Genomic DNA, 15,570 nt, shown 5'->3' on the forward strand with positions numbered 1-15,570 from the left:
AATATTACAGCTTTAAAATTTCATTATAGAATTTAACAATATTTAATAAGTAACGTGTAAAGATAAATAAATAATTTTTATTTATCTTTACACGTTAAAGTACAATTGTATTTATAATTTTTATAATTTGCAATTCTTTTTATTTATAATCTTTTATTTATAAGTAATTTTTATTTTTAAAGATAAATAAATAATGTTTATTTATCTGTATATTTTATAGAAAACAAATTTAAAGAACCGTGTGAAATCTGAATCCCTTCTGACGTCATTGTAATCACATAATTAGTAGTAATTTGCGCTCCGTGTAATTCCCGTAATTTTATACAACCGTGATTTTATTACGCGTATATACGCGAATTTACAAATATGTAAATTAATATCGTAGTCATTGTTGATCAGCATACCAAATACATAACATACTTTAACGTGGTCGCTCGCTAGAAGCCTGCGGCGCTGCATAGCGGCATATTACTACTGCGCGTCCGACCACTCGCACTCGCGCGTGACTATTGTTGACACTTACTACTCGCCCGTCAGACATGTCTCGTACATGCGGCCGATTACTACTCGCGGGATACGAAAGATGACGAAGGATGCGAAATATGTTTCTGTAAAATGGCAATTAATTTCGAAATATATTTTAATACATGCAGAGCATATCTTTCACGCTAAAAAAGCAGATTAAAAGCGTACAGTTAAAATAATTATATGTAATTAAAATAAATTAAAGCATACAAAATGTGATGTAAATTTTTTTATTCTCTTTCCTGTAGTAATTTTATATAGCATTTTTTGCTTGAATTTATATATTTTGTCATTAATTTATATGCCAAATAAATCATATTTTTAAATATATTTTTTCATATAAGTATCTATATACATTATTCACGCGATATTTAAAAATTAAAGAATGACGTCTAGTTTTGCACATTATATAAAATACAACACAAATACATCACATTGAGCATCTATAAAACAAGTCTTTATATTAATAATTTACATGAAATTCTTTACATTAAGAGCACGTAGCAACTATTTTGGAAAAATGTTCTTCTATTCGCTAGTAATATTGCACAAAAATATAATAGATAAGTGTCACTTTTAAAAAATAGTAAAATTACTTGCACGTAAATTACTAATAGTAAAATTACTTGTACGTAAATTATTATATACATATATAATATTGATCGAATTAATTTATTTTATAAATAAATATATTTAAAAAATATGTTCAGATTATAGAATAGATATAATCAAAACTTATTTTTTTATAATATCTAAGAAAACTTATTAATGTATATAATTTTTCGATGCATATTACATACATAAATAATTAAATGTTTGGCACATATCTTAGTAATATTATATATAAAAAAAACATAATAATATAGTCTAACATATCCATATTAAAAATATAAAAGATACAGATATAAAAAAATAGAAATAGAGAACATATAGATCTATAAAAAAGTTTTGACATTTTTTAAAAAATTTTCTATTTTTTTCTTTTGATAATTTTTATAATATAGAAATAATCGAGTATTACTGAATAAACAGCATTTGTAAATTTGATTATGCCAGAAATATGATTTTCAAAAAATAAAAGGAAAATGTAGAAAATTTTTTCAGATTTCAAAACTTTTACATTAATCGATCACAAACTATACATTTTTGCATTGTTCTTTATATTTCATTATTAATCTCATATAATTAGAAAACAAAATTTATATGTAATATATCTCTTGTATAAAAGAATACATTCCATATGTAGAAATTCTGTATTAAACATCTATCAAATTATACTTTTACCTCAAAAAAAAGTTGACTTATAAAAATATTTTTGAAAATAAATTAAAAAATTGAATTGCTCTTTATAACAATCTTTTTCAAATATACAAAAAATTATTATATAAGAAATTAATTTTTATGTTCAATAAATGTATAAGATAAATTTATACTTTCAGTTTTATAAATATGAAAGTGTATTGTATATGTCGCAACAGCAACATTTTATATGTTGATATCCTTAGTGGTTTTTACATGATGTTTAAAATATCACAATTAAAAAACTATGAATGAAAATAATAAATAAAGTAACAAATAAAATATAATATACTATTATGTACACAATATGTGCCATTATCATATTATGTATATAGACAGATAGGCGTGATGTTTGCTAGATCGATTGTAAAATAGCTAATTATAGAGATTTTTTACAAAGTATCTATACATATAATGAAATATAAAGATACATCAATTGTTTCCCCTTATTTATACGAATATTATAATTAATTTTGCTTGTGTTGATAAAAAATTATGTTATCTTCCTAATTTTATCTTAAATATATACATTATTTTGATTCCATACAATACACTCCTTTCTCTCCATTACACACAATTTATATATGTAATACACACACACACACACATATATATATATATATATATATGTGTGTGTATTTATATATATATGTATGCATATATATATATGTATGTATATATAACATGTGTGTAATATAAATTCTTATATACTACTAATCACGGCAGTATAATTCAATTATATACTGTATTATAAAATATACTATATTGTAGAATATAGTATATTAAAATATAGTATATTGATTATATTTACAAAATGTTCTTTTCTTTTGGAACACTAAATCAGATTGTAACAATGATTATACTTAAAGAAGAAAAAAGCACACATACATTTTGTAAAATGCCTTGTATAATAGTTCAGAATTGCATAAAATTGTAAAGTCATATAAATCTTAGTCTACAATACCTACACAAAAATTCTATACATGCTTCCTCTTCATATAAATTTGAAACATTTTTGCTTGTCATGTGGTATTCGTGTCTTGAATAATATAGAATCTGCTCGAAATTGTGTATTCAATAGAGGCATATATCCGAAAACCTAAGATCATCAATCATGAATAATGTGCACAAATTATTGTCTCAACTTACTTATATATTTAATAATTAAAAATTTGTTGTTTACCTGCGAGAAGAAATTGATACATTTATGTCTCTCCTGAAAATGTGTATCATCTTCTGAAAGCGAAACTGGACAACCCGGACATCTAAATGTCCAACGTGACGTTACCTAAATGCACAGTTGAATTTTATTACATGTATTATATAAAATCACATATTAATATATTTATGTAAATTTGTAATGAATCATTGAAACATAAATAAAAACAAGAATGACATAATAGCTGAATAAAGATTTTTTTTAAATAACAATTGTTTTAAAATATTAAAAAGAAAAAGAGAAAAATCATGCAGCATTAAAATAATTATTCTCTTTCATATTATTAAAGATAATAATCTTACTTTAACTGGTGGTTTCCTCGTAATATGAGATATTAAGAAATTCATAGCTAAATCTTCACAATTCATATACTCGTCAACTTTGTCTCTTATCGATTGTGGCAACCAATATGTATATAGATATGTATAATGTTTGTGGATGAAAGCAGCCCCGGTTAAGACCATGGATAACTCGCAGGAATAATTGGAATTATAATTCCAAGCGTTATGATAATTCTGGTCCCATCCGTGAAAACGACCAGGGAATCCAACTACGCGATCCCGATTTTCTCTCCATACTCTGTAAATATGCACGTAAAATGAATATCAAAGATTATATATACACTGAGATCGATAAGACTGTATAAAATCGACTTGCCTGAAACCAAACATGATTTCATCGTGCCTCAAGTGAGCATCGTCGTCAATAGAAAGGACGGCTTCTGTCTCAATTGCGTCGAATGGAAGGAATCTATTATTCAAACTGTTCCTTGGAACTTTTATAACCTGCTCAGACAGATTTAAAAGGTATTTTTATGTGATTTTTCAGAGACATATTCTATAGGACAATAAATTGCGCTTATATATTACATTTATTGGAACGCCGATATCGGGCCATTTCAGATCTTCCGCCGGTGGTTTCGGGCTGTTCCACACTACCAGTACTTTGTTCAAATAAGGCAAGCCATAAAAACGCGCCAGCGAATTTATGAGAACTTGTTCTCGCTCGTACGTCAATATTACAATTGTAAATTGTTCTCTTGGATAGTTTCCTCCTAATGACTCGCTAAATTCTTTCCCGGCACCTCCGCCACCTTTGCCAATAGGCCGAAAGCCGACTTCCGAGCCTATGTAAAAATATAGAAAACACAATATGATTAAATAAAATTCATGTAACACAACAATTAAAATTAACCGATCTTACCGAGAAATTTCGCGTCGCTAGGAAGAGTAGGATCGAAGGGTAACTGTGGATACAAATTGAACGGATCCATCCAATCGTTCCAAATTTCATGACCTTGTACTAATAATGCTGTATAGTTTCTCTTGAAAGCAGGAGATGGATACGACGGTTCCAAAGGTCCTAAACTCTCTTCTGCTTCAGGCTCAGCAATGATGGTATCCGACTTTAATGGCTTTTAAAAATATATTGATATTATATTTATATTAATAAATATAAAGATGTACATTTTATATAAAATATTTTATAAAAATCTTTCCTCAATGGTAAAAGTCGACCAAACTGGCAATCATTTATTATAAATAATTAGTTAAAATACAACGTTTCGACTGTCACTGCATAGTCAGAAGAATTCTTCGTAATAATTGTTACCCGTTAACGGTTATAAACAAAAATATTAACAAAAGACGTAGGGCGATTAAATTTGGCGGTAATCTTAGCTCATTCAACCGAAATAAATTTGATGCGCGAACTTGTATGGTGTTGCCTTACATTAGAGATTTGAGCGAGAATATTACGCGTTGCATTAATAAAAATGGAATTGATGTATTATATACCGTTCCAAAAAAATTAGACACACTAATAAAAAGAGGAAAAGATAGGATAGACAACTTAAAAAGAACCGATGTCGTGTATAAAATTGAATGTGCGAATTGTGATTCTACGTATATTGGACAGACAAAGAGACATTTAGAAACGAGCATCAAAGAACATAGAAATAATATCAAAAAAGTCACTACATTGCATTTAGTCGTTAGTTTGCATCGGACTTGCAACGATCATGAGTTCCGTTGGGATTCTCCGGTGATCTTGCATCAAGAAACAAGAAAAAGAGAAATTGCAGAAATGTTTTATATAAAAAAACAAAGTAAAGACATTAATTTACAGAAAGATACGGAGAATTTTAGTAGGATTTATGATCGTGTTCTTGACGCTATTTAAATTATTTTTATTTTTACCTATTTATTTATTTATTTGACTTTGTTATGAGGTTTTAGATTGCGAAAAACACATTAGTTTTGTCTCGATTTTCTTAACGCGTAGTGACTAAAATTTTTGCTAACTGTTAACATCTATTTATTTCTTGTTTACTTCTGTCAATTCTACATTGTTCATTAAAACAATGGTGAATATTGTCGGTGGTATGCAGTGTGAATTTGATTTACTGTATTAATTTATTATGCATTTACGTTTGGTATGTAACATATTTTTGTATATGAATTTATAATTATTTGTTGCGATGAAATGTATTAAAATTATAATTATTTTTATGTAACTTTTTATAGATTTACTTGAAAAGGGCTGCAATGACAGCCGAAACGTTGCATTTTAACTAATTATTTATAACAAATAATTGCCAGTTTGGTCGACTTTTACCATTGAGGAAAGATTTTTATTAATTATTATTGGCGAACCTTAAGGATTATTTTCTAAAATATTTTATGTAAATAAATATTTTATATAAAAATATTTCTATTAATAAATATTTTATATGCACATATAAAACACAAAATAAGAAAATTGGATTAATACAGGGTGTATCTCAAAGTCCTGCAACCTGCAACAGTCAAATGTCGAAAACAAAGGCTTTTTGAAAAGTGTTTTAAATAAAAGTTATAGGGCTTTAAGTGGCCATGTAAAATTTACTTTGAAATTTTTTAATGAAAACCTCTAAATAAAAATAATCTTATTTATAGTTAACAAAAAGCCTTTGTTTTCGAAATATTAAATATTTAACTGTTACAGGACTTTTGAGACACCCTGTATAATCGAATCTCCTTATTCTATCACGTGAAACTATACATACCACGAAGCTTTCGTTAAAAACACTAGGACTAGGTGTTTGAGGCGCCGGTAACGGAGGAATACCGAGTCTGTCTCTGACTACAGCTATGGTAGTATCCACCACACCTTGAGCAGTGCTCATATAACGTTCCCATATCAATCTACCTTGTCTCCGCATATGCAGGAGATCGTTGTCAGGAACAGCGCGCAATAAGAAGTGCATTTCGGTCACTCTGGCCTGAAACGATATTTACATCAGCTTCGATTCAATACTGGGAGGGGACTCCAATGTTAGGATGCAAAATTACCTTGGGTAAAAAGATGACGGCTCTTCTCCAAGTAATAACTTCATTGTAATTAAGCAAGATCTGATCACCGCCGAGGATAACTGGTATCGACCCGGCGCGCAATGCTTCGTACAGTCTTGCTTGCATGAACGAAGTAGTTAGTAACGTGGCATTGCTGGGTGCCAGAATCAGTGCGAACGTCGATTCTTTTAGTATAGCTCTTCTGGAGGAATCAGTTCCGCAGAGCGACCAGTCGAGGGCCTCTGCTGGTTTGATTTCCACGGAGGCTGGTATACATTCGAATTGAATATAAAACTTATCCAAGGTCACTCCGTTACTCATATCCTTCAAATGTTGAATGATAAATGAGTCTATATTGTTATCGTCGACTGATAATTTTTCCAGATCTACATCCGGATCGTCGATTTGATGCGTCATCGAGGTGCCTTTGAAGGTTCTCATCTCTCCTTGAAAAGACAACAGATATTTCCTTCTCGCAGGCAGCATTTGTGCACATTCCTGCCAAACGTCTCCACCAGGTGGTCCCAGAATTGGTGGAACGATTAGATCGAAATTCTCGCGAAACTGATTTCTATAAAATGTTGATTGCACCACCATTGCTCTCCCGGTATCCAGATTACTAAAAATATTTCCAGAATCTGCGGACAAGTCTCTCCGTGCAAGATTCAACAATATGTGGTTTCTACCATCTCCCCCCCAATACGGGAGTGCGTACAGTTTCTTTATATCTAACGACTTGTTGTAATGTTGATCACCCTTTTGCTGAGAGCTTAACGCTTCACCAATTAGAACTATGTAGATGCATGCCTCTTTTGGATTTCTAGTAAGATGCGGATTGTATCCTGTGTAACAAATACATTAATTTAGCAAAAATAAATAATTTATAATCAACAAAATATAATCAATAAAAATATAAATATCTGCATACCTAATGTTTGTTTAATGGTTGTTTTTAAGAAACCATCTACATCCCATCCTGGATTAACTACTGAGAATTGATCTGGATCGTACAAATATACAGGAAATCCACTTGTCAGTGCACAACGACTATGATCAAAACAATTATACATTTTACACGATCGTGGGTCTGTACTGGGTAATATAACTGGAACAGTATTAATCAGTATTCTCTTAGGAGGCGCCAATTCCGGCGTATTCCTTTCAACTGCCTCTCTCTGGGCTACCTGTGCTTGTTCCACGCTTATTTTCAGTCTGTCCAGGTCTGTTTGTTGATGCAATAACTCTTGCTTCAATTCATCTATCTTCTGCGTCAAGCTATTAACTTCACCTTGAAGTCTTTGTCTCTTAGCACCTAGATCTCTCAATTCGTTGCTCACTGAAATCTTTATACGGAACATTTCCTCTATTCGCATCTTCAATTGTGACGCTTTCATAGATGAGAAATCTTCAAAGGCTTCTAGAGTTGAAAATGTTCTATATATATCCCTATCTGGAGCATCGGATTCCACCTGAAAATAAATTCAAAGTTAATGCAAAACATCGCAGAGAAAGAAAGAGAGTTGTAATCTTGAAAGCTCTTCTACTACTTCCTTGACATACCTTGGATAAATAATAATGAGTAAATAATGGCACAATAAATAAAATTACGGATGCCAAAATTATTATCCTTGACAGCTTGACATGTGCCAGCCATTGGCACATCTCTCTCCCGCTGGAGTGATGATAGAACGGGAGTATTTCGTAAATATTCCCCACCATGTTTATATCAAATTATTGCATGTCTTCATCTATACAATAAGATACTTTGAAGCATCTTTTCTGCTGATTTCTACAAATGATAACAATGCACATCTGAGTACATAATTAATATTTGATAAATTATTAAAATAACTTAATTTTGATAAATATTTACATAAATTAACAAGATAAGACACAAGTTTTTCTTTTTATTTTATATAAATATATTTTTATTTATTTTATATATATAATATGCCACATTGTTTACATGTGTTTATTCATTAAGTTTAAATTAAGAGACTATAAAATAATAATTATTGCATATATATACCTGTCAAAAAATTATTATCTATTGAAGCATATCATATGTGTATCATCAATAACCTATATAATCCAGTCACTGCCGCTTTTTCATTCACAAAACTGAACAGCATTAAAGCTCGATAAATAAACATGATGAATACGAATCCAGACGAATTCTAAAATGTCTCCGACGTCGTGTTCCAATAAACAAAACATTTATTGTTAACGAAATCACATTTTCATATGCACATCTCACTCACATATCGGAGTCGGAGATTGAAGTGTTGAGGTTTGAGGGAGAGAAAGAGAAGCTGTGTGGGGGATGATCTAAAAAAGAACGTGAGAGAGAAAGAGCATATATACTCGATTTTCTACAGTTTTTTTGTTTAGAAAATTTGTGGCAAATAAAAAAATTTTTGATATTTTTTATATCATATACAACATAAATACTACAGGTATTTATGATGTAAAAATTTTATTTATAAAGATTTTTTTAAAATTTGAGATCGTTCTCGATTTCGCAAAGAATTTTAATTTTCCCAAAAATTCATTGAACAAAATCTAACTTATATTTATTCAAGTCGCAATTAGAATTCAATTAAAATTATTCAATCAAAAATATATAGATTTAAAATAAGAAATGTATTATTTATTTAGTCAACATTTTAAAATGTTGATTATTTTATATAAATTTTCTACGCATTATATGATATAATATGTGTTTTATAAATATATGTTTAAAATATTTTAATAAACGTGTATTAATAATAATATATTTAAAAAAATATTTTGACTGATAATGTTTTAGAAATGTTTTAAAAATATTATTTAATAACACATATTGCTCTCAAAATATTAATAAAATATTTTAAAAACGTTATTTCAACATTATACCGAAACCTCATCTAAATCGATGTCAAAGTTTGTTCATAAATGATGTTGTATATACAATATGTTATATATACATATATTACATACTTAATGATTTTTTGCTTACTGAGACATTTTGACATATACGTAAAAAATTGCAATTATATTTTATTTCTAAATATATAAACTTTTTAATTTCGATGTAGCAAAAAAATTTAATTTTCCAGAAAATTACGAATTAAAAAATTATTGCATTATATTATTCAATATAAATTGCAATTAAAATTTAAAATTTATTATTCAAAAATATCGATTTAAATTATATATAAGAAAGAGAGCGAAAGAAAATTATTTGGATATATTAATCCAATATTGAGTAAAAGAAGGATAAAAAATGTTGACATATGATATTTCATCCCTTTGAATAACCCGCTAAATCCTACCGTCCTGATTCCGGAAAGGTGACGTTCGCAAATGCTGCTTGTTCGGATGAAAAGTGACGTTTCGTCGACCAATCGGAGCGCGAGGCGCGAAGAACTCTCCGTCCCAATTGGTCGCTCCGTCTTTCGCGCGCGTGCGAGTGTAATTTTCCGAACACATTTTCCCAGAACGTCTCGACGTCACATTCGCGAGATACACGTCCACTCGATACGCATGTCGATGCGTTTCTCGGGGCCCTCAACAGACATGCGCACGTTTACGTCGAGCGTAGTACGAGGGGAATAATATTTTGGCTTTTTCGGGGGCCTAAAATTAGCCGGAAAATGGTAAGCATTTTTTCGAAGGCCCGTGATCGCGACACGTCGACACGATCGCGTTTTTCCATCGAGCTGTCAGTCGCGGGATCGAATGCGATTTCTCTCTCGCCGAGATCTCGAATTTTTCACGTTGCTTTATAATAACCTATTCTTTGTATATATAACGATTAATGATTATCATATTTTGATTTTCTTTTCTCCGCTTTCTCTGCTCCCTCATCTCCTCTCTACTTTTCAAAAATTTGTCAAATGCAAACGTCATTTGAAGGCGACATGAAATTTTGTCAAAAGTAACATTTTTTGAACGTGTCATATGAAAACTCTTGCACGTCTTGCATATAGAATGAAAATATAAAATGATGATGATTTCAGGAATTATTGAATTTTATAATAAAATCTAGAACTGTATAGTGTCATTTTTATATATGCATATTACTTTTATAATCAAACAAGTAATGAGCTTTCAAAGTATGATGCTATTTCGTTTAAATTGCAGCATAAATTAAAGTTTTCACAAAGGGACAAAGTGAAAAAATTTATTACGTTTACACAAACTGGGGAGCAAACTGCGATATACTGTCTGGCGCAAAATGATTGGAAGCTTGATCTGGCAAGCGACAACTACTTCCAAAATCCAGAAGCTTATTACAAAGAACCAAAAAATTCGGCTGACAAAAAGAAATTGGAAATATTATATAGCAAATACCAAGGTAAAGTTGCAATCTTTAACACTTTATTATTTGTATTTAGTATTATAGAAAAAGATGGCATATTAATCAGTTATTTATCTACAGATCCAAATGAACCTAATAAAATTACGGCGGATGGTATCATGAAATTTCTGGATGATCTAAATCTCAGTCCTGAAAGTAAATTAGTTTTGATTATTGCATGGAAGTTTCGTGCCGAAACACAATGCGAATTTACTAAGGAAGAATTTATGAATGGAATGGCAGACTTGGGGTAAATCTCTAGTTTGTTATATTGTTAGAGCAATTGTTAAATCTGAAATATAATTATTTTCATAATTATCTTTTTCAGGGTGGATAGTATAGATAAGTTAAAAGCGCGTTTAGGTAGTTTAGAAAATGAATTAAGGGATCCTATAAAATTCAAGGATTTCTATCATTACACATTTAATTATGCGAAGAATACAGGGCAAAAGGGTTTAGATCTGGACATGGCTATCGCATATTGGAATATTGTGTTAGATGATAAATTCAAATTTCTTCAATTGTGGTGTCAGTTCCTACAGGTAAGCGCATAAATTTGAATATTATTTTTACATTTATTTTTTTGTGTACAAAGATGGAGAGAGAAAAAAAGAGAGTTATTTGAAAATAATTACTGATATCTTTTAGGAACATCACAAAAGATCAATTCCAAAAGATACGTGGAACTTACTATTAGATTTTGCACTTATGATTAATTCAGATATGAGTAATTATGATGAGGAGGGTGCTTGGCCTGTACTAATTGATGATTTTGTAGAATGGGCACAACCTCGAGTTCGTCAATCTCTCTAACGTTTTTTTCTTTTTTTTCCTTTTTCTTTTTGCAACACTCATCCCAAATCACTCATACAAATGATAACTATTTAATTCGTTTTTATTATAAAAAATATATATTTTCAAGTATTTTTGTTAAATAATATTTCTTTTTATTAATGTAACGTTAGTTTGTTTTCTGTGTAAATTATTATAGATAAATTAATGTTCACAAATATAAAAAAATCATAGTATATATTATATAGCATCTAATATGCATCCTCAACAATGTACAATATATATCGCTTTAGTAGATATTTTGTTTGCTGAACATACAAAAAGTCTTTTAAGAGTGTTTGCTTTAAAAAAATGTTATTTACTCTTATATTATAAATTTAATTTATATAAAACATCTATATTAATCATATAGAATATCACAAAATTGTCATATAATTGTAAAATAATCCAATTGTAATTTCTTATTTATCTTTGAAGAGAAAAGCATTGCCTTGAAATTGATCATATTGTACAAAGAAATATGGTGTATAAAATGTTTATTTACATGTGAAAATATGATAAAATAATTGCTCAATTACCTCTGCCAAATACATGTTTATGTATTTGTTGGTATTTGCAAGCAGTTCTTGAAAAAGGAAAAAAAGATATTCAATTTAGCACTCTTTTAAAACAAGGATGGGGATTGGAAACAAAATTGCTAGATTAAGCTATCAGTTTTTGTAGATAGTAATTTTTAGAAAATTGCGTTGTTGAAAATTATTATTAAATAAATTCTATGATACTCTATTATATAACAATTAATAATGTATATAAGAGCATAAAGAGAAAAAAATCTGTATTTTAGAAACATTATTCTATTTCGGCATTCTACTTATCTTTTATAATTAATGATTACACAGAGAGAGAGAAAGAAAAACTGTATTTTTTTTACATTAGATTATTTATTGTATTTTTGAGACATTGTAATTGTTTTAGATAAAATATTTTTTTTATAAATTCGGAATATATATCTTATTTACATATTGTATAGGTATTACACTTTGTAACATAACATTTTTTACATAAACAGATTTACTTCTCTTAACAAATTTGTCATTAATTATTTTGTACGTTAGACATTGTCTTTCTAATAATGTTTTATAAAGCCATATATATATATATATATTTATTTTCATGATAATATAGGCGATTTTTATTTACACAAAATATGTGCAGATTATAAACATTATAATGTAAAAAATTAAACACTATCACAGATTGAGAGGAAACTAAGCTGTTAAGAAATCAAAATATATTGTAGTGAATCTTAATTAATATATTATAAAAACTATGAAAACGAAATTTTCAAGTAAAATCGTAGCGTCCACATACGTTTTTGATTATATTTTATAAGCATAATGTAAAATAGACGAGGAAAGCAAATCTCAACGAGATATCACAGCGTAAATTTATTAATATGTAGTTGTAACATATCGCCAGGTGTACGTTTGCACAATGCTAAACTCATTAGAAAAAGGAACAAATATGTATATGATATCATTTAGATATTATTTAAAATTAAATGTTTTCGAAAATAAATAATTTTAATTAATAGTTTCAGCATTGTGTAAACAATAAAGCGTTTCATCAGCCTTAGGAGAGAAACAGAGAGAAAGTAAATTGTATATAATGTAAATAAATATATCAGTCTTAATCCATATGCAGTTTGTCTGTTTAAAAATTGCTGCTAAGTAAATACACACTGTGTATATTACCTATATATGTGTTTAAATAAAAAGTTCTAATAAGTATATATAATTATATTTCATGTGTATTACTTACATATTACTTTTTAAAAAAATAATTTTATTTATATTTAAGAGTATATATATATATGTATAGTACCGGTAATAAAATAAGGTAATAAAATACCTCAGAGTATTCAGTTATAGAATTGTATAATTATATTTTACAGGGTTGTTGACATTTGCATAAAGCCCTATTTTTGTGAGCATTGCATTGCGCATTAGAGGAATATAAAAAGGCTAATTCGTACTTATTAGCTTGTGCATTGTAACAATTTTTTAATACTTCTTGAATGTACCAGTCGCACAGCGATTCCAATCTATCAACAGTTGTCTGTATCATATTTTCACAATTAATAACGGAAGAGAAACTTGTTATTTATATTGCTCTTATCACTTTATCTCTGATACTATATTTAAAAAAGAAAAATTTTTTAAATTATCTCTGCTTACCTGAGCAATAACTAATCCATGATTTGAATTACTAGCAGTGACATGGCTGTGCGAATCAAATAATGTTACCTACAAATAAAATTATTCTACATATGCATATAATTTATACTTTTTTTCTCTTTCTTACTTTATAGGTAATTTCTTGAAATATGAATAATATAGTACGTCCGCACGTGATGAGCAGCATAAATAGAGTATGAGATCTTGGGATTTTATACCACTCGTATAGAAATGTATTTATATTCTTGTACAAACTTGTTTCTATTTCTTCGTGAAAGACATTGAATTTCTGCGATAATAAGAATTTTTATACTGAATATTATATATAATTTGTCTTGAATATTATTAGCATGCGTTGTTTACCCATTCTTTTAATATGTTTAAGCTTTTGCCCCCATATTTCAGAGCTTCTTCGGTACTCAAATATGGATGTGATATAAGTCTTTCCTTAATTAGCCACGCATGAGTTACATTACCCTCTATCATCGCTTCTGCTATGATGATATTCAATCTCGGACAGTTTTCTATATCGTGGATCAATAAATGTCCTCTTGATATTCGTACAGCCACGAGCAAACATATCAGTGTACAAGCTTCGCTTACTAAAGGATTATTCATTATTTATTACAGGATTATTCGACACAAAAAAGTATTTTATTTTAATTTTATTATTTATTATTAATAATTAATTTTTTTGTATACTCAATGAATATGACATAGATTATAGAGTGATGCTTAATTACTTTCTTGTCCTGGTGGATAACGGCTTTGTGTAAAATCCGGATGATACCATAACACATCTACTTCGTGATTAGAACAATCTTTTACATATGTTGGGAAATGACAGCTAAATAGTGGTGGTAAAGTCATAATTACCAGAATATTTCTTAGATATATATTATTTCATGTGACTTTCATTACTTATTAATTTTGTTACCAAATACATTTTTTGCAGATTTTATATTTCCATTTAAAAAAAAAAGGTTTGAAATTATTTAAGACATTTTGGATGCCAAAATTTTGTACAATAGTACAGTTTATGTGTTTGTGTTTTAGGCTAAAATAATTGAATATCAAGGATAGTGTGTTCAATGAATACAAATTAAGTAATTATTTGTAGCAATCAAATCGACTTACATTAATTTTTACATTTTACATTAATCATTAGTTAAATATTCTAAAATAATTGATTTTTATAAAGATATGTAACAAATATTTATATTAATGGGCAAATTTCATTGTTTATTAAAATGCAATGAACATACATATGTATGTGCGTAAAATATTTTTGAATATATACATTTTTGTAGAACACTTTCCCTTTTGTAAAATGAAAAATGTGTATGTGATACATCATTATACCAATAAAGAAACTAACAAATAGTCTATTCAAAAATTCTTGTTGTTTAATATAAATTGTATTTTCAAAATAACAATGAAATAAATTATATTCTGGATATAAAAACACAAAAGATATATTTATATATATACATATATAGTTTACTGTAAAAATAAGAATACGAAGTAAGTAATATATTTGATCGTTGATGAAACAAATTAAATAAGACACATCGTGTATCTTATTTAATTTGTGTAATAAAAGTAAATATTTTATAATAACAAATGTTATATATGTATAATAGTCAAAAATTTAAATTTCTAAATAATACAATGATATTTATAATATAATATAATATAATCTTTTCTAAAATGTAAAATGTAATGATACAAAATAGTAAGTTTTCAATTGGATAAATAATTCAAATTATAAATCTCTTATATTATTTTTCCTTTATAATACTAACAATATACTAATTCCTGCAA

At 28.3% G+C, this 15,570-nt stretch overlaps 3 protein-coding genes across 4 annotated transcripts; 1 reads left to right on the forward strand and 2 right to left on the reverse strand.

The window, feature by feature from the left end:
- Positions 1–1,641: 1,641 nt before the first annotated feature.
- LOC146721183 (exostosin-3-like) lies at positions 1,642–8,676 on the reverse strand. Of its 2 annotated transcripts, none has more exons than XM_085487310.1 (11): positions 8,458–8,676; positions 7,936–8,164; positions 7,304–7,844; positions 6,376–7,217; positions 6,090–6,305; positions 4,247–4,457; positions 3,913–4,169; positions 3,701–3,828; positions 3,346–3,622; positions 3,008–3,112; positions 1,642–2,923 (listed from the first exon to the last, which is right to left on the reverse strand). In XM_085487310.1, exons 2-11 carry the CDS (start codon positions 8,092–8,094, stop codon positions 2,819–2,821), a joined length of 2,841 nt encoding a protein of 946 aa, XP_085343436.1. In that variant the 5' UTR covers positions 8,095–8,164; positions 8,458–8,676; the 3' UTR covers positions 1,642–2,818. The 2 variants fall into 2 exon arrangements, with proteins under 2 accessions (XP_085343436.1, XP_085343435.1); XM_085487309.1 differs by having other exon boundaries at positions 8,405–8,676.
- A 1,044-nt stretch (positions 8,677–9,720) lies between these two features.
- On the forward strand, positions 9,721–13,206 carry SCCRO (defective in cullin neddylation 1 domain containing SCCRO). The gene is made up of 6 exons (XM_029310641.2): positions 9,721–9,729; positions 9,855–10,013; positions 10,501–10,714; positions 10,799–10,967; positions 11,046–11,259; positions 11,366–13,206. The coding sequence occupies exons 1-6, from the start codon at positions 9,721–9,723 to the stop codon at positions 11,528–11,530; spliced, it is 930 nt and encodes a 309-aa protein (XP_029166474.2). The 3' UTR covers positions 11,531–13,206.
- Positions 13,207–13,381: 175 nt separating this feature from the next.
- LOC146721184 (uncharacterized) lies at positions 13,382–14,723 on the reverse strand. Its single transcript, XM_085487307.1, has 5 exons — positions 14,490–14,723; positions 14,110–14,348; positions 13,874–14,035; positions 13,747–13,815; positions 13,382–13,627 (listed from the first exon to the last, which is right to left on the reverse strand). The coding sequence occupies exons 1-5, from the start codon at positions 14,614–14,616 to the stop codon at positions 13,451–13,453; spliced, it is 774 nt and encodes a 257-aa protein (XP_085343433.1). The 5' UTR covers positions 14,617–14,723; the 3' UTR covers positions 13,382–13,450.
- Positions 14,724–15,570: the final 847 nt, after the last annotated feature.

The sequence above is a fragment of the Nylanderia fulva genome, unplaced genomic scaffold, assembly GCF_048542155.1.
Source record: "Nylanderia fulva isolate GAGA-0341 unplaced genomic scaffold, ASM4854215v1 Scaffold53, whole genome shotgun sequence".
NCBI lineage: Eukaryota > Metazoa > Arthropoda > Insecta > Hymenoptera > Formicidae > Nylanderia > Nylanderia fulva.

Bases quoted from the DNA above. Each gene is read 5' to 3' on its own strand.
- LOC146721183 (XM_085487310.1), bottom strand. From the start codon at position 8,094: ATGGTGGGGAATATTTACGAAATACTCCCGTTCTATCATCACTCCAGC. The intron at 4,458-6,089 runs GTATGTATAGTT...TATTTTTAAAAG, and splicing joins TTTTTAACGAAAGCTTCGTG to CCATTAAAGTCGGATACCAT. The intron at 3,113-3,345 runs GTAAGATTATTA...CTGTGCATTTAG, and splicing joins CGAGGAAACCACCAGTTAAA to GTAACGTCACGTTGGACATT.
- SCCRO (XM_029310641.2), top strand. The intron at 10,014-10,500 runs GTAAGCATTTTT...TTTAAATTGCAG, and splicing joins CTAAAATTAGCCGGAAAATG to CATAAATTAAAGTTTTCACA. The intron at 10,968-11,045 runs GTAAATCTCTAG...TATCTTTTTCAG, and splicing joins AATGGAATGGCAGACTTGGG to GGTGGATAGTATAGATAAGT.
- LOC146721184 (XM_085487307.1), bottom strand. From the start codon at position 14,616: ATGACTTTACCACCACTATTTAGCTGTCATTTCCCAACATATGTAAAA. The intron at 13,816-13,873 runs GTAAGAAAGAGA...TTTTATTTGTAG, and splicing joins TTCAAGAAATTACCTATAAA to GTAACATTATTTGATTCGCA. The intron at 13,628-13,746 runs GTAAGCAGAGAT...AATATGATACAG, and splicing joins ATGGATTAGTTATTGCTCAG to ACAACTGTTGATAGATTGGA.